This window comes from Astatotilapia calliptera, chromosome 8 (assembly GCF_964374335.1).
Source record: "Astatotilapia calliptera chromosome 8, fAstCal68.1, whole genome shotgun sequence".
NCBI lineage: Eukaryota > Metazoa > Chordata > Actinopteri > Cichliformes > Cichlidae > Astatotilapia > Astatotilapia calliptera.
In genome coordinates, this window is record NC_137429.1 from 12,545,530 (window position 1) to 12,566,870 (window position 21,341).

The 21,341-nt window shown below is 42.6% G+C and overlaps 1 protein-coding gene across 4 annotated transcripts in view; it reads left to right on the forward strand.

The window, feature by feature from the left end:
- Positions 1-8,640, forward strand: part of vti1a (vesicle transport through interaction with t-SNAREs 1A) — a 114,420-nt gene extending 105,780 nt beyond the window's left edge. For 2 of the 4 annotated variants that reach the window (XM_026178588.2, XM_026178590.2), the window contains one exon: positions 7,101-8,189. Coding sequence is in view for 2 of the 4 variants with exons in the window: in XM_026178586.2 (XP_026034371.1) it covers positions 7,101-7,194 (94 nt within the window). In the remaining 2 variants the exon portion in view is untranslated. Of the gene's footprint in view, positions 1-7,100 lie in introns of all 4 variants that reach the window. The other 2 variants (XM_026178586.2, XM_026178587.2) reach the window with 1 other exon arrangement.
- The last annotated feature ends 12,701 nt before the right edge of the window (positions 8,641-21,341 follow it).

Here is a 21,341-nt window from a genome sequence, read left to right on the forward strand (position 1 = left end):
TTTATATCTCAGTCTTTTTCTTTTCGCTTCTAAGGCTATGTTCAGACCGAACCTAAAGTGACGTTTTTGCACGGTGAAATTGCGTTAGTAGTTTACGCAAAGACTGGTAATAACGCAAATACACACCCACGCGAGTTGGAAATGTCTCAACCTGGAGGCAAAATTTGCTCCACTTTGAAAGCTCGATTTGACTTCACTTCTGCAGAAAAAGATTGCTCGCAGAAAAGTGAGTAGAATAGTTTGACTTCCTGCTAAGTTCTAAAAATATGTTATTAATCGATTCCAGCTGTCGGGTTTACTTTAGAAGCAAGTATTTCTCTCGTTGGTTATTTGGGGTAAATATGCAGCATGTGGGCTACGAAATGGTCCAAAAACACTCCAGCGATTGAACACATACAAAAACCAAATTTGCCACTATGCTGCTCTGACAACCAGCTAGTTAAGATGAGCCATTTTCCATATTAATCAAGTAATAAAAATACAGTTGTATGAGTCAGAAAACAAATGGCTCTGATTACGGCAGCCTTGTGGAGTATACATACACAGTTTGGAAATGTGGGCTGTCGGCGTCGTCCTGTTGACTATAAACCAGCGACTTCACAAACACACGGGGCAAAAGAAAAACAACTTGGACTTGGAAATTTGAGTTAAGAAAAAGTAGGTGAGGGGAAAATAAGCAATATAAGAACTGAATATGAGCAAGGGGACAAAAAAAAGAGGACACAGCGATAGAACAAAATAGAAGGAGGGGGAGGATGGAGATGAGAGCGGTAAGACAGAGGAGGGTGAGGGTTCGCGCAAGGGAATGATCTGTGTATGTTTGGAGCTCAGAAAAGCCACCTGTACATCACAACCGGATGAGGAGAAGCTGTAGCAGCTACCCGAGATTGCTGCCGGCAAAAGAAGTTCTTAAAAATTCCAGACACAGTTGCAATATACTCTCTCTTCCTCTTCTCACCCACTCGGTGTCTTTCCCATTTCCCTCTCCATCTCCCTCATTTCTCTCGATCCTCTTTTTCATCTTCCCCACACTCACATACTCTTGCATACTCGCCTCCCACTCTAAATTTACTCCTTCTTTCTCCCTCCCTCCTCTTTTCTTCCTCCTTCTCTCTCCTTCAGTCGTTTTCTGCCCTCCCTTTCTTCCATCTTGCACCATTTTTTTTCAGGAGAGAACTGGGTCCCAGTGTAGGCTGCTGCTGGCCAGGGTTGTTAGCCACCAAATAAAAAATGGATGAACTTCTAGGGCCCCGGTGCTGTTCTCCTGCATCTAGTTGGTGGAAAGAGAGGGAGTAAATTGGAGACGGAGAAAGGGAGAGAGAGAGAGAATCAGGCTGACATGAAATACCTTGCTCAGAAGACGTCTTCCAGAAACCTGACCGTCTTTAATGTCAGTTTTTTCTCAGTTGAGGGGAAAAAATTGTTTTTGTTAGTACAGGTCAAAAAAAGGTCTGCAGCTCTTTCGGGGATCGATGATCTCAACAAATAAATATATTTATATAAACTGTGAAACTTGTTACATTATAAGTGAAAATCTCTCAGTTTGTGAATTATATGCTGTTTTCCTTTGATTTAGATTTAAATTACATTGAACGTCTCTCAGGTTTGGATGGCTGACTGGATGAAATGAGGCATTTGAAGACATAATTTTTTTAAATCTAGGCTGTTCATGCTAATGCGCTTATCTTTACAGTTCAGTGAGCATTTGAGTGTTAAGGTGTGGAGCAAGTTCCTAAATATTGTTTCTGTTTTTAAGTAATGTCAGTAAACAGCTTCCAGTTAGGAGCAAACTCCAGCTGTGCGTGCTTATTTCTAATAATCAGCATGTCTCTCAGACACCCCCGTGGGGGTGATAGGCTAAACATACGTGGTGGGATCAGATCTCTCCAACAAGCAGGTCAGCTTATTATCCCCGCACAGCAACGTGAACCTGATCCAGGTGTTCTGACTTGTTCCTCCTCATCTCATTTGCGATTGAAACATTGCACGTTTTTCCCGCCTTCTCTCAACCTATATTGTTTGCAGGCCAGGCTCAACCTTTTGCTTTTGTCGTGTGTGTGTGTGTGTGTGTGTGTGTGTGTGTGTGTGTGTGTGTGTGTGTGTGTGTGTGTGTGTGTGTGTGAGATGTGGCCGGTTTAAGTTTGAGCCCCAGACCGAGAGCAGCTGTGTGTATGTGTGTGTGAGCAAGCGTGTGTGCCTCCACAATGAAACATTTATTCGTATTAGTTTGTGATAACAAGTCGAGGCATTACTTAGGACTTACCCCCACCAGCATTTCACCTCCGTGTCCATCACTCAAACCATTTGTGAACACATTGATCCTCCTCCTCCTCCCCCCCCCCCCCCCCCCATCCCATCCCCTCCTCCTCTCCCATGCTGTATATTCCCAGGGTTTGGAAGGAGAGCCAGAATGGCTCAGACAGCAATTGATTTTTATTTTATTGGTCTACTAGTGGAAAGAGGTGGGATAGGGGAGGGCCTGAGAGATGCAACTCCGCAGCTAAGTTTGCTCTTAGTGGGCTGTGTGTGTGTGTGTGTGTGTGTGTGTGTGTGTGTGTGTGTGTGTGTGTGTCTCCAGGTGGGATGGGCCTATCCGCTTATGTCTGTCTCACAGAGAATGTTTTTGTTTTGGGGTAGGGGCTGTTGTCTTTCCGTCTGTCTGAAGGTTGTGTGTGTGTGTGTGTGTGTGTGTGTGTGTGTGTGTGTGTGTGTGTGTGTGTTCATGTCCAGCCACCTCTGTGAGCCATCAAAAGCTGCATGTCTGTGTTCACATGTGTCAGACACACACACACACATGCGTGTGTCATTTAAGGTATTGGGGGAATCTGAGGTGCTGATGGAGCTGGCACTAGGGACTTGGACCTCAACACACACACACACTCTCTCTCTCTCACACACACACACACACACACACACACACACACACACACACACACACACACACACACACACACACACACACATAGCTGAGGTGTATCCCGGTGCTCATTAAAGCTGGTAATAAGGCTGTGCTGCTGGAAAAGGAGGGGAAAAAACAGGGAAAGGAAGAGAGGGAGGGAGGAAGAGGGTGGGAAGGGAGAAAAAGGAAAAAAAAAAAAAAGGGAGATTTTAAAATTTAATAACACTGGTACGATTTTGTAAATCTTTCCTGACAGAAAAGTCCTCATTATTTTCATCTGTCTCCGAGGAGCCTCTCCAGCTTTGCCTCCCCGGGTAAACGGACCTTTCGCGCTCTCCCTCTTTCTCCTCTTTCTCTCCACCTCTCTATTGCTTTTTCCACACTTTCTGTCTTTCAGCTGCTTTGTTGTCTGTTTCCGATCTTTGTGACTCTCTCTCTCTCTCTCTGAATATTTCAGCCTCTCTTAGATTAGTGCTGTAAATCTGTTTATTTCCTTTTAGTAAGGTGTTAGCTGACTGGCTGTCTGCGATGAAGGAACATAAGGAGCCAATAGCATTTCCAGTACTATGTGCTGTGATTGGCTGACATTTTAGTTAGAGTTACTGTTGGTCTGTTTTCGTGAGAGTGTTTCTTTTTTCCCCCCCACCGTACCGGGGCACCGACACAGGAAAATACTTGAGGATCATAGTATCAGGTATCAAACTTACTGTGTGTAGGAGTGTGCATATGTGGGTCAGCAGATACACCCTTGTACCTGCGGTCTTTGCGTCACTCACACATCCCCAAATCCTTCCCTCCACTTACACGCACGCACACACACACACACACACACACACACACACACACACACACACACACACACACACACACACACACACACACACACACACACTCCTAGCCCCCCTCCACCTCTATGTCAAGTGTCAAAACTGGAGGATGGATCCGGTTTGATAAGTTCTGTTCTGTCTGGCCACGTGTCAGGGCGGGATCAACTATATAGCAGAGGAAAACCATGTTATTCACTCTCCTACCTCCCAGTTTTGGGGATTTTTTTTTTTACTTCTCTTTTTTGGGAGTATTGGGGTGTGGATATTTTTAGGGTAGGTTTTATTGTAGTTGTTTCTGGTAGCTTTAGTACCTTATTTGACTTGTTAGCTTATTATAAAAGGAAAAAAAACCAAAGAAAAAAATAGGTTGACGTATGAAATTTCATCAGTTTGTGTGGTTTTGTTTCAAATGGATGAAGAATAATTTCCCCATCCTCTGTAAAATGTAACCAAGTAGTCATTTTCCAGCCTTCTTAGGTCTGCAGTGGTTAAAAGAGTGTGATGGCTGACTTTCATGTCCCACTGCTCATATGTCAGTGGGGAAAACTGTGGCTCTTTACAGTGTCACAGACACTATTTTTCAAACAGTTTTCAACATCAGTGAAGTGATTTATGACGGCACCTCCACACACTAATTCCTCCAATCTGTCTAGCTAGATCTGTGTGTATGTGTGTGTGTGTGTGCGGCCCCCCTTCAGGTCATCTGGTCTAAATTGACCTTTGGTCGTAAGCTTTGCAGGATCTTCTCGGTCTGTGTGAACTATTGCAAGCATTAAAGTAAAGATGTACTGTTTATGGCTCCCCCTCCAAGTTTCTGATTGGCTGCCTCTTGCAAACAGAAGCACCTGAGGTTAAAATATTGGGAATATCCCTGCTCTATGACATCAGAAAGATTTGAGTGGAAAAAAACTTGCCTAAAACCAAATATTGAGAGCAGTGTGATGCCCGAGCTTTTAGCTTTCACATGTGCTGACCTAATTATTTGAAACTTTGACCATGTTTCATATAAGCGTGCACTATTTCATTAGTGTGTGTGTGTGTGTGTGTGTGTGTGTGTGTGTGTGTGTGTGTGTGTGTGTGTGTGTGTGTGTGTGTGTGTGTGTGTGTGTGTGTGTGTGTGTGTGTGTGTGTGTGTGTGTCAGAAAAAGAGGAAAAAGCATTAACATTTTTGGACGGGCCACTCCTAAAATTTATATCCATCTTCTCTTTAAAGGTTGGAGTTGCCATATGTGCTGCTTTACATTTATACTTCCAAGACACGTTTTGTTAGATTGGTGCACAGAGGATCAGTTAAGGTCAAAATAATGCATTTTTTAAAAAAAGATGTGTCCCCAGAGGGGGGAGGGAAAAAAACTTCTTAAACCGCAGCACTGTCATATTCCTTACTGCTTTGAACATTTAAGTGTTTGAAGTTATTCCACGTTGTTTGCTACCAAATCAGACTCCTTTAATAAATGCCGTTTTAACAGAATTGAACCCCCCTCCACGAGGCTAAAACTAACTTTATGTTCATTTCTCCACTGCAAGCCTCTACTAGCCCCCCCCCCTCCCTTTTTTTTCTTCTTTTCACCCCAGCTGAAAAATTAGCACAACACAAAGCGAGCTGGCTTCTTCTAACACACTGCCACAGATACACACACACACACACACACACACACACACACACACACACATACAAGCGCCTCCTCTGGGTATTTGACTGGGATAAATAATCATTGTAAATAATGAATGTCAATTAATAGGGGGAGACGTGTCCTTGCTAAGCATGCTCTGATTAGTGTTTCACTGGGATCTCTTCCCCCAGCTGGCTTCAGCCAATCATGTCAGCCTCATCCAAAACACCAGAATAAAACTGGCCTATCACAACATATGATATCATCTAATACTGCCTCAGCTTATAGGCATATGGCAAATATAGTATTATCTGTCACTATTCTTTTTACAATTTTTTTTACCTCAGCAGTGAGCAGTGAGGGATACCATAGCTGTTGCTTATGTTGTTCGGGACATGGTTTGCTATAAACAATATGACAGTGTCATAATAATGTATGCATTTATTCAAGGATAAACTGTCTACTTATAAAGCAGTGCTGCTTACACACAGTAGTTGTAATGAGCTCTCTGGTGTTAGCGAGAGCATTACAGCATGTCAGAGAAGTGTCCTATTACTGGAAAGAAGTTCATGGCGATTGGTTATATATTGTTTTTAGTTTGTAACAGTATCCTCTGAATCTCATATAAAGCAGTTGATAAAATTTGTTGTTATGCGGCCGAGAGTCTTTTTGCAAAAGGAAATACAAAGATGTAAAGCATCAAAGCTTGTCTGTGGGATTTTTGTCATCCTTCCCTTCAATAGCTTCATCAGTTCTGCGCTTTAAGCTAAGCAAACGGTCGAGACTTTTGCCAGGCGGGCTGGTGGACCAGAGGGAGGCCGCGAGCTCGACTGGTGTGTCAGCTCAGACGTGGAGTTTAGAGGGTAGCTGGGTGACTGAGCAACCAGCCAGCGCCCTCCCCTCCCTCGGTGATAAATGGCCACAGCATGGGCTATTCATCTCCTGCTTAGAGAAGTGGACAGTGCCCCCCTGCTCGGCCTCTCCTCCACCCCTCCACATGTCAGCAAATGTGATAATTCTCTCATTTGTCAGGAGCAGTGGAGGGTTTGGAATCCGTGTGTGTGTGTCTGAGTGAGTGCATGTGTGCTGATGCAAACTCTGGAGAATTTGGGGGACACATGCTAGATAAGTTGCTCACTTACCAGATGCCTTGCTCTGCACATCTTCACTCCATTCCTCATCTGGTACTTTTGTGATTTTTTTATTTATTTATTTATTTATTTTTTTTTGGGGGGGGGGGGTTTCAAAGCCCCCACTCCCCCACACCAACTTTACTTCGGTCACAGTGGGAAAATTTAAATGAGCAAATGAGTGAGTCGTTTTATGGCAAATTCCATCAGTAATTCAGCGATTTTTTTTTTTATTACCTTCAGGAAACTACTGAGCCACTTTTTCCACTTTATTGTGCAAATAAAGTTTAAGAGCCTGTCAGCTATTTGTGTGCGTGTGTGTATATGTTTGCATGTCATGCTTGTTTATAAGTGTGTTGGTCTCTTTTGCATTTGTATGTTCATGTCTGTACACAAATCAGCGTTGTTGTTTTTTACAGAGGGTACACATATGTAAGCAAATCACTCTTATCACGATTGTTTTATCCAGTCACGCTGTGGTTTTATGACGTGTGCCAGCGAGTGTATAGCGATTTAAAAACCAAGCGTTCAGACCTCATGGTAACAATTAAACAGGATCAGGCTCCAGTTGACTTTTCTCCGTAGACCCGCGAACCTTTTCCTAATCCTTCTCTGTTCTTTCTCTCTGCAGGATCATCCAGAATCGGGTCCTGGTCTTCATCCTCGGAGCCATCATCCTCCTCACCATCATCCTGGCCATCTATTTTAATGTGCGAGGCCACTGATCTCCCCTGTACGCACATGCATATATACACACACACACACTCCCTCCCCCTAAACGCAAATACACACACACTCTCTTGTGATTAATAGCGACAAAAGCGTTGTTCTGCTGTAATTAGGACAAATGGTCCCCATGAATCACTATTTCCAAAGCCTGACAGCAAGCTTTTTTTTTTTTTTTTTTTACCATTTCTCACTCCTTTTTTTGTTTGCAGTTTCTTTCCCTTTTTTCTCCCGTTCTCCTTCTTCCCTTTTACTCTCTTTTTCTCTTTCACTTTCTTCTCCTTCCCCCCTCCTCCTCTGCCTGTCAGGCTCGTTCTTACATCTCCAGGGACTAGAACTGGGTGAGATGTTTTTATAATAGTTAATATTTTTCATGGTGTCGTCCTCAGCGTGGTTTGCAACCTGGTCATTTTTTTTCTTGTGTAACTTAATGGAGGGCTTTTTCTGTAGTGTAGGTGGGTTTGGTGTTATTCAGGGTGTGGGGATGCATGAAAGGCAGAGAGAAACCGAAGTTCTACACACATCTGTGGGTTTGCACATGTGCATGCATGAGTGACAGTCATGGATGGGGGCCCGCACTGCGTTTCTTATTGACACCAACAGTAGGCACACATACTGTATTAGCTTCTGTAACTAAATGATTCAGCTGTTCTTCTCCCCACCAATCACCCTACCCCTGCACAGCTCAGAGGACAGTGCCTTCAGTTTAGATATGCTGTTCACACTCCTGCTTTAAAAGGCTCAGCAGAGCCCAAAATAGACAAGTGGCGCTGCCTTGAAAAGAGAGGATGCACGCAAAAAGGTTGAGGTTAGTTCAGCTTGTGTTCATTGAATCAAGGTGAAAGTATTTTGGGTTGTTTGTTTTTTTTTCATTATTAGGAGGAAACTGGTTGCAGTTTTTGTTTTCAGGAGCAAAAAAGTGGTTATTTTAGAGAATTTAGAGATTGAAGAATATTAAATAAAAATTGCTCTTTTAATGGATTTTAATGCAAAAGAGACCTGACCTCAGCCTCCGTGAGTTCAGCACAGAAACAAAGAGAAATGCTTCAAATGACATTGTAACCACATCTGGGACATCAACCCTTCCCAAATACATACTACATTAACTGATTCCCAAATATAAGCGTCATACTGTATGTACTAACATTGAAATGGACATCATGTATAGTGTTTTTGCTCTTACTAAGTGACTCTCTTGCTATTTATTTATAAATGTAGAGTTTCCATTCAGATTTCTGTGTTGGAAGTGTATATTTTTGTGATGTTGAAATTATTCAGAATTAACATTAATCACATGTTTGTTTCTTCTTGATTTGTGGTGGTTCTCTGATGCAGACTGTACACCAGGACCAACTGAAATATGTGTATTTCTAGTCTTTCATCTTAAAGGCTTTTTTTTTTTCTTGATTTCTTTCTTCTATAAATGGATCTAGCTTGTTTAAAAATTTGTACTTTTTGTTCTTTATTTTCTATGTAATCTTCGGAGGTGTGAGATGGGACCCTTGTTTCTGTGTTTGTGATGATGTGATGCATCTGCAGGTGTTTGAAAAAAAGGCGTGCTTGAGTTTACCGGCGTTTAATTCTTCGGGGGGAAAGCCATTCTTTGGGGACGGCGTTTGAAAAATCTAAATTTAAGAGCATATTTGGATCATTTTTAATTTTATTTTTGTTTGGAGGGGGGGGGGGGGCTAATGCTAATGCAAGCCACAAGCTCGCACACGCATGGAAACACACACTGGTGCGCGCGCGTATGTCTCTTGTGGTTGGTGTTCCCAGTGAGGGCATTTGCTATTCTGTTTCAGGGTCATAGTCTTCATTTTTGAAGATGCGGGGGAGTCCCCATCCCACCATCCCACCCCACCCTCCCCCACCCCGTGCTATCGTCCACCATTTCACAGGCCCTCACCAGCCGCGGCGCCGTGGTCTGCTTCAAAGCCTCAAATTAATGGCCAACAAAATAGTGTGTCTCTGACCGTCCCATGCGGGGCCGACCCACTAAGAGTTATCATTAAAGTGAAGCAATAATGAAAAAAACGAAGGAAGGAAGGAAAAAAGAAGAAGAAGAGCCGGGGAAGGAAGCGAACGAGGAAGCGCGGAGGTAGGGGGTGCTGAGGGGGGGGTTAAATCCCAGGCAGTTTGACAACAAACCTCATCTGGTAATGACCCTCAGTGATTGTGGTTTTACCCAGTCAGCGTGCACAGTGTGTGTCTGTGCGTGTCTGCATGTTCAGCCTACCTATGTGCTGATGTGCTCTCTCTGTCTCTCCTGCCCCCCTCCCTCCTTCTCTCTACCTCTCCTGCCACCTTTTCCTCCTCCTCCCTGTCCTCCCCTCCCTTCCCTCCCCTCCCAGCCTGTCAGATGAGCGGAGCGGTAGCTAGCGAGTGAGCGGTGGAAGGCAGCGTGGCGGCGGCTTCTATTTGAAGTTGTAATGGTGTCAAAAAGTCAGGGCTGACTGACAGACGTCAGTCCCACAGGGCCTCATTAAAAACAGACCCACTTGACAAGGAAATAATTGAGCGCCGGCGACAACTCGGGGGCCCCTCCGCGTTTTTAGATGTTTTTATTTTCTTTTCATTATTAGCGTCGAGCTATTATGTTCATTAAGAAATGGCATTAAAACAAGTTTTTTTCTTCTTCTTTTTTTTTTTTAAAATACGGGCGAGGGAGGGAGCAGGGAAGGAAGACAGGATGCATGGAGGTGGGAGATAACGATTTGTTTAGAGCCCCGGTTCTGTTTTATTATTTAAACAGGAGCGCTGTCATGTGATACCTTGGCAGACGTTGGCTATCATCTCTCCCTTCTTTCTCCTTTCCTCCCTCTCTTTCTTTCCCCCCCTCCTTCTCTCCTCTGTACTCATCCCTTACTTTTCCCCAAGCTTTTATCTTCCCCTCCTCGGTCCGTCTCCATCTCTTTCTCCACCTGCTCTCTCTATCCCCTTTTCTTTCTCTCCCCGTTGAGCGGCGGGTGTCATTGGAATATGAACTAGATTATTCATCAGTGCCCCCACCACCCACTACCACCCCACGCCCCACTACCACTCCCTCCAATCGCTGATTTGGTTTTCGACAAGCGTCTCACCGCAGAAGGCTGAGGATGAAAACTTGTCAAAAATAGGTTATATCTTATTCCAAGGGGCAACAATAGCAGCAGGTACAGACACCATTTAATATTTAATTTAGGCGGGTGGTAACCCTCCTTAAGTGACTGGAGCTGCGTCTTCCATACAAACGCCAGGAGAAAAGGAGGGGTGGGTGAGCAAGAGGGGAGAGCAATTAATTATTTGATGTCTGAAAAGTGATTTTTGAAGCTCTCGCTGCCTTCTCCTGTTTGCCAGGGGGGGAAAAAAGGGATCGAGTCTTTGGGTGTCCCGGTTCGCTTTCCACACACGTTCCTTATCTTGGTCGCCCCCCCGAGAGCCGAAACATTTCCACTCGTATCACGTTACATCCACCTGATAATTGTTCATATAGTAAAAGGTTTTCAGTCTCTTTATGTTATCAGTGGAAATTATGAAATCTTCTACCACCACCATCTTTGCGACATCTCGCTAACGTTCCCAGTCATTCCTATCTTCACCGGTCCTCTCTATCCTCTCTACGTGGTTTTACATAGAAATTATAAAAGGAAGGTTCCTCAACAAGGAACCTGTGTGATGCACCAACCATTGCAAAAGCCCGATGTTTGTCAGCCATTTAAGACGACAAGGGATTGTGACAAGCGTCGTTTGAGCTGCCTGTCCCCCCAGCGGAGGGCGGGCCTTAAACGGCACAAACAGCGCCAGTGGTGGGATCGCAACAGGAGGGTGGGCGCTTCGTCTTCAGGAGTGTCCACGATGCTGTCACCCACTGCACACGCAGACACAGACACACACAAACACAAACACAAAATTCATGTACATTGAGAGAGGCCCAGCAATAACAGCTAGCCAAGAAAAAGAAGAATGGGGGGGGAATCACAATGGCACTGTTTGAGGAGTACAATGAATATTCTTCTGTTTGATTCAGCAGACGTGGACGCATATGCGCACGCACACACACTGCTGCACGTATGATCCCAATAAAGACAGGCACACACGCTCTAGTGTGGAGCTGTTAGAAGAGGAGCCATGGTCTCCATTTGTACATGCCACCAGTTCCAGCAGAATGGCTTTCTTTCTCTCATCAGCCCATTATCTATCTGTTTTTTCGCCCCATCAGCGCTGTCAACCGTTTTATTAGTGTTTGTGCTCACAATGAAATGACAAAGGCCCCCATTATTTGAGGAAGTCGCAGGGGCCGCAGCCATACATGCATGCACGGATGTCCGTGTGCTCGTGGCCAGTGTTAAGAGGTGATGCCGAATCGTCCACATGCGCATGTATCCGTCTCGAGTTATCGCGTTCCCTTCAGTTCAGCCAATTGAGACTCCGGGCTGATCCTGACTTGTGAAGCTGACTTTTTTTTTGTGATCTCTGTCAGTGTCTGTGTTTGACATCTGTGATTAAAGCGGCTCTGGATCTTTGTAACCTAGATGCTGTGTCGTAACTTGCACACAAACACTTGGTGGGGTCTCCGACTGACTCCGCGGGAACGAGTAAGGAGGTACGAGAAAAACAAGAGCTGACATTTACAAACCGAATGTGGCGCTGTGTGCTTCCTTTCGTATTTTAAAGGTGAAGCAAGCCGTGTGCTGAAAATCCTCTTAAGACATTGTGTCGTGGAGGAAACAGAGATGCAGAGCCAGACCAGCTTTCCCCCACCACCACCAGACCCTATCCCTGCCTCCTTACTCTTCCTTCCCTCTATCTCCATCACATCTTTCCCGGTAGAAACACAACCTTTGAACTGAAATTAACACTTTCCACTACAAAGACAGCGGTAATCTTCAACGTCATTTGCATGACAATGAGGTTATGTAGATAATAGAGCTGTCAGTGGATCTTTTTCCCCCCACTTTTTATTCTTTTGGTCCCTTTAACTGCCTCATCAGTATGCTACAATGTGTCCAAGCAGATATTTTATGACATGCTGGAGATTATTCTATTTATATTTTTTGTTAAATGGATTTCTATCATTGCAATTGAGCAGTGAGAATGAGCGCATTCTGTGACTGCTGCGCGTTTGTCTTGTATGGTTTCTCCTGTGTTGCCGTCCATTTTAAAAAGACAAATGATAGAAAGAGAAAGAACATAAAAGGAGAAAAGTGGGAATGAGTGCAAAGCAGCCCAGGTTGCCTGGGAGGCACTCAGTGGCCTGGACGTTCTGAAAGAGGAGGGTTTAGTTGAGCTCGCCCTTGTACAGTAATTTACTTTGCATATGGTGTCTTAGCAGACACGATTCTAAATTTCCAACTGGGAGGCATCAGTGGAGGAATCACTGTCTTCAAAAGACGGCCTGCCAGTCACGCTCCTCCCGTAGCTAGAGATCTGAGCGTGCGGTGATAACCCGCGACATCTTTCTGGAAAAACGAGGAGTCGATCAGCTTTGATGGAGCACATCCGCCATGACAGGCTACTGAGGAGCTCGCTAATGAACTGGGGAAGGGGGGTGGGCATCGCTTAGGGTAAGAGCACAGAGGAGAAGGGTAGTTGAGTGGGGAATGGATGGATTGATGGATGGAGAAGGTGTACTTGATAGTTATGAGGTAGCCTCTGCTTTAAGATATTCAGGTAGATGGAAGAGTGCCCAGGTTAGAGAAAAACAGCTATGTGTTTGTTGAGGAGAAACAACCCCCACTCCACTACTTACATCAGCTCGTTACCCCTCCAGCACCAAAGGGTGGGGAGGTTTTTGTGGTTGTTTTGGGGTAAATATTCATGAGAAGGTACCCAATCCCAGATCTCTCCAGCCAGTTTTTTCCATCTATTCCAGAAAGTTTGAGTCTTTTGAATGGGGGCTACCACCTATTTGTGTGCTGGGGATCAAGTGCAATAATCCTCAACCTCTACACAGGTAAGGGTCATTGGGCATGGCAGATATGCACAATGCGTGGCCATTTTTAGTCGGTGAATGAAAAACATTTAGATTTTACGCAAAAGTTCTTCACGTACTTTTAATCAGTAGTATAAGTAAATAAGCTAGAACTATTTTATAATAAGTGTTACAGTACTGAGCAAAAGTCTGGAGCCACCCCTTATTTCTTTATACTTGACTTTTAAATGGCCAGACTTTCTTGTAGTTTTTAAAGGGGTCATGAATAACAGTGGAATAATCATAAGCATAAAAAGGAAGTTAACTCAAGGGATAAACCAGACAACTTAGCAAAGACCAATGTTAAAGTGTATCTTTAGGCACTTTGTTAGTAGCAGCCTATCTCAAAGCACGTAATTTGTTTCCAATTGACAAAAAATACAGGAGACAAAATAGTAGTTTTGTACTAACAAGGTGATTCCTAAAGAGCTATTAGCTGAAAACCTGGCATAGCTCAGCATGGTGTGCAGTGTGTCAGTAATACAATTTGAGATAACTGGAGAAGTGGTGGACAATAGAAGAAATGGTAGGTGTGGGGGAAAAAACTCTACAGCTGATGGACAGAATCTGAAAGTCATGTCCTTGAGAAATAGGAATAAATCCAGCAAAGACCTCACACAGGACCAGAAGATGCATCTGACCAGTTGATCCATCTACTGTTCGCTGAAGCCTCACCAGAAATGGTCTCAGTGGAAGGGTCACTTTCAAGAAGCTGTTCCTAAGAAAGGTAAATGGGGAGAAAGGGCTGAGTTATGCCAAATTACACAAGAACTGGATTGAAAATGAGTGGCAAGAGGTCTTATGGAGTCATTAATCTATATTATAAATTACTAATTCAAATCATTGTTAATACTATCAAAGACTCACCCTATGGGCATTTGTTTGTTAGTTTTTTGGAGATCAGCTACTACACATAATCTATGTAATTATTATTTATTTGAGTGTTATTTAAATCATTCTCAAAAACTATATAGATGTTGAGAATACTGGTAGCCTAGGCAGTTTTTATAGTAAGTTTTGTCAAGATTGATTAACTTCTCTGAGAAGAAATGGGGGACTCATCTAAATGCTACAATAATTATAAGATGTTTTGAAGACGTCAAGAGAACTACAACAGTAAGTCTACAGCCATCTGTAGAACACTGTGGAGGCTCTGTCATGGTTTGGAGCTGCATTTCAGCCAGAAGTGTTGGGGATGATGTCAAAGTTGATAAAGTACCAACACATTTTGATTTACCATGAAATACTAACTAGAAAGCATCTGATTGGCAACAGCTTAATTTTTCAGCATGACAATTATCCCAAACTTACTGATAATGTAGTTAAAGCATACCTGGATTGAACCCCCACCACCCCACCACACAAACACACACCCTGAACTTTAACATTATTGAAGCAGTGTGGGATCATTTAGCAGCGAACAGAACAAAAGGAAGCCAACATCCAAAGTGGACAAAGTAGTCAAACCAAATATTGACTTCCAAGCTTGTTAGAGTTAAACAAACTTTGTCTTTGCCTTATATACACTTTATTTACACGTACGTTTCAATAAATCACCTCACCTATTTCCCATTTTCCTAGCAAAATATGCAAAAATGAAAGATGGCTCAAGACTTTTGCACAGCACTGCAAGTGATAACACTGTTTATAGGTATTTACCACTCACCCTGCACAATATGAACCAGGCCTTCCTTCACCTTTATGCTGTTCTCAACACAAACAGCCTTGCAGACAGGCTTACTCTTCACACACACACACACACACACTCGCTTAGTTTTACACACAAACACACACCGCTCTATTGAGACATATGGATGTGGCAACAAAATGCACAACTTTTTGTTCATCTCAAGGACTTGTGAGGGCCCAAGTGAACTGAGAGGCCATATTGATTTTCCCTCTTTTCATGCTGTGACTCGGGGATTACCCATTTTCTCATTCATTTTTAAAGACAACTCGTGAGAGTCTTCCTTCCCTTTTTCCTCTCTGTTTTTTTCCTTTTTCCCCCCACTTCCCCTTCCCCTTCTCGCCATCGTACATACGCACACACCCACCTGCGCAGCCGGTCGTACCCACCCCTTTTCCACAACCACAAGTCCCTCCTTGACCCTGAAAATTGTAATTCAGCCATAGATCACAGCTGCTGAATATTAGGGCTTACAAAAGCAGTTAAATAAAATATGTCGAAATCATCCAATCCCAGAGGCCACGGCAGAAATTCTAATCAGGTGAGAGAAAGGGGAAGGAGTCAGCAGGGGGATTATGGGTAAAGAAAATCGTCTGGATCTACCAAAGAGCAGACGGAGAGCTGGGTTTGAGCTAAAAATCATAGCAATCATAACGTCGTGTCATGAAAGGTTTTTGGAGGCATGTGAGCTCTTACCTCAAAAACACAGAAATGCAGTCATACACTCCTAAAATGTAACAATCTGTGTTACAGTTTTAGGTTTGATTTCCTTCTTTTTGTGATTCTTGGAACTAAAATTTAAAACAAAAAAACCATCAAAACACAAAGTACATAAATCAATAAATTTGCATATAATTCACTCCTTCTGTGTGTTATGTTACCCCAAAGACAGTTTAAAAAGCATTTTGAATGCACACGTAACTTGCAGTCATCCATGCCATAGTGTTGTCCATAATTAGTGCCAAAGCCAGCACTGCCTCTAGCTAAAGGTCTTCAAAGTTGGCAGATTCTCATAACCTGCAGTGTCAACCAAACTATTTGTAAAATAATTGAGTCTCCCGGTATTAATGCACTCATTTTATGCTAAACAGGCCAACAGCACTTTTGGCCTATAGGCCTTCCTTTGACCAGGCGTAGGAGGGGGTCAAAACATATTAATGATTCTGTTGGCATGCTTGTTACAATGAACCACAAAGGTTGATCCAGCTGAGAGCAATGCATGGGACAGTGCAGCTTGAGATGGTCAGATTTTAGAGCAATTTCAGTGCAAAACATTCTTCCGTAAACTGCTTGCTGTTTTATTTGTTTTTGTTTGGGGTTTTTTAAGGTGCACATATAATACATTTCCCTTTAAGTGAAGGTAAATTTCGTAGCACGCTGGCTGTGATGAGAAAGTCATAAACCAGCCTCAAACACAAGCTCGTCGTGAGAATGAAAACTTTTCTTCCAGGCCCGGACTCAGCCACATGTAAAATGGCCGGACAGTCCAGAGAGCGAGGGAGGTCTGATGGATGGTGCTTCAATCCCTCGGCGGTTCTCCAAACAAGGAGACGCTCGATTACACTGCAGGATCAAAAATGCTGAATGCACACACTCCCCTCCAGAGTGAGGGAGAAACAAAACATCCACAGACCTTCGAGAGGTAGATTCTGTTTCTCAGGACTTTGTGCTTTGTCTTTGGTGACCAAGTAATTTCACTGATTTGGTACAAAACAGCAGGAAGGCATAGCTGGCTCTTATATTGCCAGCAAAACAAACGCAAATGAGCATTTACTTTCCTCAACACCCACGGCTTTGGTGCATTTGCATAGATAAAAGTGGACTGTAAGCACTTCCATCTGTCTAGGAGGCAGTTGACCACTCTCAAATGAGGCCAGTCGTGGTAGAAGAAGCTGCACACTGCAAAACACCTTTTCTTCTTCTTCTTCTACTACTGAAAATTTGGTGTACAGAAAGACCGACAGCAATCAGTTTTCTTCAGTAACACCTTCACAGACTTGCATCAAGATAAGAAGATAACTACTGTATGGTATGCCTCAATTAAAGGGTTGATGTAAAACGGAGTTAAATGTTAAGAGTTGTACGTGGTTTAAGTTTTCCTTTAAAAAATATTTCACGTGCTGTCAGCGGTAGAGGCTCTTGTGTTTTTTTTATGTGCGCATGTCATAGCTGCCTTTTAAGATAGATTTAAAGTTCGATCAAATGTTCGGCCAGACGTTTAAACGACGTGAATTTATCTTTTGTTTCTTAGATATTGTGAGCTGATTTAAGAACAAAGGATTTTCAAGCCAAGTCAAACACGTTCTGTGATGTCTCTTTAAGAAAGGATTTTTCGTTAGACTTTGATGGTCGAACAAACCAAATACAAACTGTTTCTTCCTGCCTGTTGAATTCTAATGTGCTCGTGCTGCTTTAAATGTCAGGCTGGAAACGGATCCAAGCCCACATAAATAATAAAAAAAAATTTAAACAAAATATCTGCATAATCTATAGGTCATAAATCTTTAACGTTAGTTTTCTTTGGAGGTTTTGTGAAGGGCTTAGAGAGCATATGGGGACTCATGGGTCATGAGGTTATTCATCCCTGTGGATGCAACGGCGGCATTAGTGGTCAGTGCAAAAACACTTCAGTATTTTTTAAATGTACAGCCCAAAGACCCCCCCCCCCCCCCACACACACACACACACACACACACACACACACACACACAAAAACACTCCTCATGGTTTGAATAAGGCAAGCCTCTTATTCAACCCAGCCACTGCTCACAGCCATTGAAATCTAATGTAGTCTACTTGTATTTGAGTCGATGGCACTGGTTGAAGGACGGACCATTTAGAAAAGGAACAATCTTATAGATGCGCTCGTGTAGTGCCTTTGAATGAACCCTCAGAATTGTTGCACTCATTCAAAGAGAGAATGTGTTCTCGAGTGGTTCATATTCTACTAAAACGGGGACAATGGGATAGGAAAGTAAGTAAAAGTAGAAGATGGCGCAACCAAGATCTTCCTTTTGAATTCTGAAGCCTATAAAGGATTTGGGGACCTTGTGTTCCTATTGGTGCAGAGTCTGGATCTACCACCGATCTCTCTTACAGATACACGATGCCCTATGCTGTCAGCAGCAACTAACAAGGTAAAACCTTTAACAGTGCGGCTTGTTGTCATTTAGGCATGTTAAGGCGATGTCGCAAAGGTCTGCATACTTTTATTTGCAGATAACATAATAGATGTTTTCTGTTAAAATGCAGTTGTGTGTGGAGCCTTGTTACTATCACTGAAGGGTTCGTTAGACTGAGCCCAGGCACCATTGTGAAGCACTCTGGCTTGTTTGGATCTCGCTAAGGCTACAGCTGAAAGACGTTATTAGGACACGACCCTCCTTTTGTGACCTAAAAATCTGAGGATCGTTGGATGGTCTGCAAAATTGTGTCCTTATTACTTAAAATCCATTTTATACCATCTTGAATCTTGCTTTTTGCCATTTTGCTCATTCATAACTAACATGAGTGACCTCACCTACATATTTGTTCAGATCTGGAAACACAACAAAATCACTAAAAGTCCAACAGGGCAAAAAGCATGAGTAGATATGCGGCAGTGTAAATAGGTGAAAGTTTAGCCAGATTAACTGCTCTGTCTTTGAAGGTACAAAAGGGATTATGTGCAAGGTGCAATTCCAAGAGCATGCCAATGATCACTTCATCGCTATCCAGGTTAAGGTCATACATGACTGACTGGTGTTAAAGGATACTGTTGGTGTGTTCCCTCTGAGAGCACCAAAGAAGCCTATGTAGGTATCAAAAAAGTGTTGACTGTACCTGTTGCATTTATCAAAACTTCTGTGAACTTATTTTTGACTGAAGATGCAGGCAGCGGTACTGATAAAACATACAACATCCTTGGTCTATCTTCTTCTAGGAGCCACTGAAATTCAGAAAACTGAAGCTTAGAAGGCATCAAAATGGTGGCAGCTGCTTATACGACCTCCCTCCAGCAGGAATGTGTGCTTTCGCATCTAACGATAAGTAGGCTGGTATGCAGTGTATACAGTCATTTGCCTGGTGATCTACTGGGCTTTTCAAATAAAGATATGCAGAAGAGCACTCCTGAACATACAACCATGAAACAAATGGGATATAGGAGCAGAAGACCACAATGGAAGAACAGGAAAGTGAGGCTACAGCTTGCACAGGCTCACCAAAGCTAGACAATAGAAAATAAAGAATGAGTCATCTGCAACATTAAGATGATAGGGTGAGAATCTAGCATAAACAACATGAAAGCATGAATCCATCCTGCCTGTTTCAGTGGTGGGGGATGTTTTCATGGTGCACTTTGGGCCCCTTTGTGCCAGCTGAGCATCATTTAAACACCACAGACTACCTGATATTGTCCCTTAAAGTTATGACCACAGCGGATCCGCCTATACTGCTGGTGGGAGGGTCACACACCATGCCACAAAATTCAGATAATGTCACCTGACTTCTTGAGCATGAACTCACTCTATAGCCTCCACAGTCACATGAGCTCAACCCAAAAGAGGACCTTAGGGATGGAAAAGGGATTCACATCATAGATGATAAATCTGGAGCAGCTGTGTGATGGGATCATGTGAAAATGGACCAAAATCTCTGAGGATGAATCTATGCCACAAAGAATTAAAGCAGTTCTGAAGGCAAGAGGAGGTCAAGTCAGTGCTAGCAAGATCACTTCACAAAGTGGCCAGTGAGTGTATTTTACTATTGAGTATAGATCTAGGCCTAAATTTCAGGGGTTATTAACTAAAAGTGAGTAAAAAGAAAAACTGAAAATAGCAGCGCATAGGTAATTAAAATGTTTTAAAAAGTGAATAAATGCTCGGATTAGCTTGCTAAACATATATTTAACTAACATTTGCAATTGTTAGCCGATATAATTGGTGGTCAATACTGTTTGTAACTTCCATAAAACATCGATAGACAGTTGAAATTATTACCTAGGTGTAAGACGGCTTAACAAATTAGTAGATATACATAACAAACAATAAGTTAAAATAGCAACATCAGCTGCAGATTATATAGCAAAAGTAGCCTAGCTTAACGTGAAATAGTTAGCTAGCAATACTTAGCTAAATATAATGGAACAACGATAGAATTGGTAATAATTAGCAATACATTCCTATTATCTTCTGCTTATTTCAAATCGTGTCATAGTGGTGTTGAAATAATCAGGGTCTTCAGGTTTTTCTTTTTATATATACAAAATGATGTTATAAAGGTAAATAAATGAGTTAGTAATAAGTAATAAATATAAAGGAAGCGATTTGATAAACTGAAAGGCACTATAGAGGTCAGGAATATTAGTGTCCTGCAATAACAATAGATTCATGCTAGTTGACTGAGTAAGCAGAGAGAAAAGGGGAGCTCAGTTTTATTTTAGCTGTCGGGATGTCTGGGTAGGTGTCTGTCAGAAATATAACTCCACAGGTTATGACATACAGGCTGAAGGGTGAGGGCTACTCACCAGAGGAGACACCATCCAAGAATACCAGAGATATGGACAAAGACAAGCTGAACATGAACCTGCAGGCCATGGTCTGAAGAATTTGTTTCAAAGAGCAAGAAATCAACGTAGAAAGAGGAAAAGGTCAGTGTATATCCGTAATGCACGGTTTTTGTTTTTGTGAAATCTATGAACTTGCAGTCTTTGCATAGTTTTTGTATACATGTGATGCACATACAAGGTTGTCTAGTCAGGTTATTATGGAGTTTAGCCTTTAGCCTAAAATAAAACGTTTACAAAGTGGTCTTGTAAAGTTCAGTTACATAGGGACATGCAGCTAGTTTTTGTCACAATGCACACAAAATCATGCAACTGGCTTTGATTAGAGACCATGTGTTAAGTACTGGTAAGGCTGGTTCAGCACCATGGACAGATTCAGCAAATTTCAGAGTGAGCAATTATCAGTGGAATAATGATAATTGGCAAAGAAAGGTCTGTTGTCGCTAATGTGGATTGTGAAATGGTCATCAGTACAGCTTGTGGGTGAATTTGAAATGCAGATGGAGCTAGAGATCGAGATCGAGATATTTCATTGTAATGCTTACGAGCAAAACCCACATAACCGCCAAATTCACGTACAATGAGTCTAAAACCTGGACATTAATTGTTTTTTACAGGTTCTAAATCTTATGTTAACAGTGTATGTAGTTTTGATTGGACTGGATGTTTCTTACAAAAAAAATCCTCTTAGACATGCTTCTGCCTTTGCATTTTTATGTACACAGACTTCTTCCTTTGACTTATTGATCAAAGAATTCAATCTTTTTGAAACATGACTGCTTGAGTTTTTCCAGTGATAATTTAAGTTGTAAAGTTTGGTGTTTCTCATTCTTTGTGAACAGAGAGGACAGAAGGTATCAAATCAGCTGTAAAGGGTACAGAAGGGTGGTCCATTATCACTGAGAAACCAAAGTAATACAACGTTTCATGGCCAGAGATGAAATAGTTGTTTTACATGTGATGC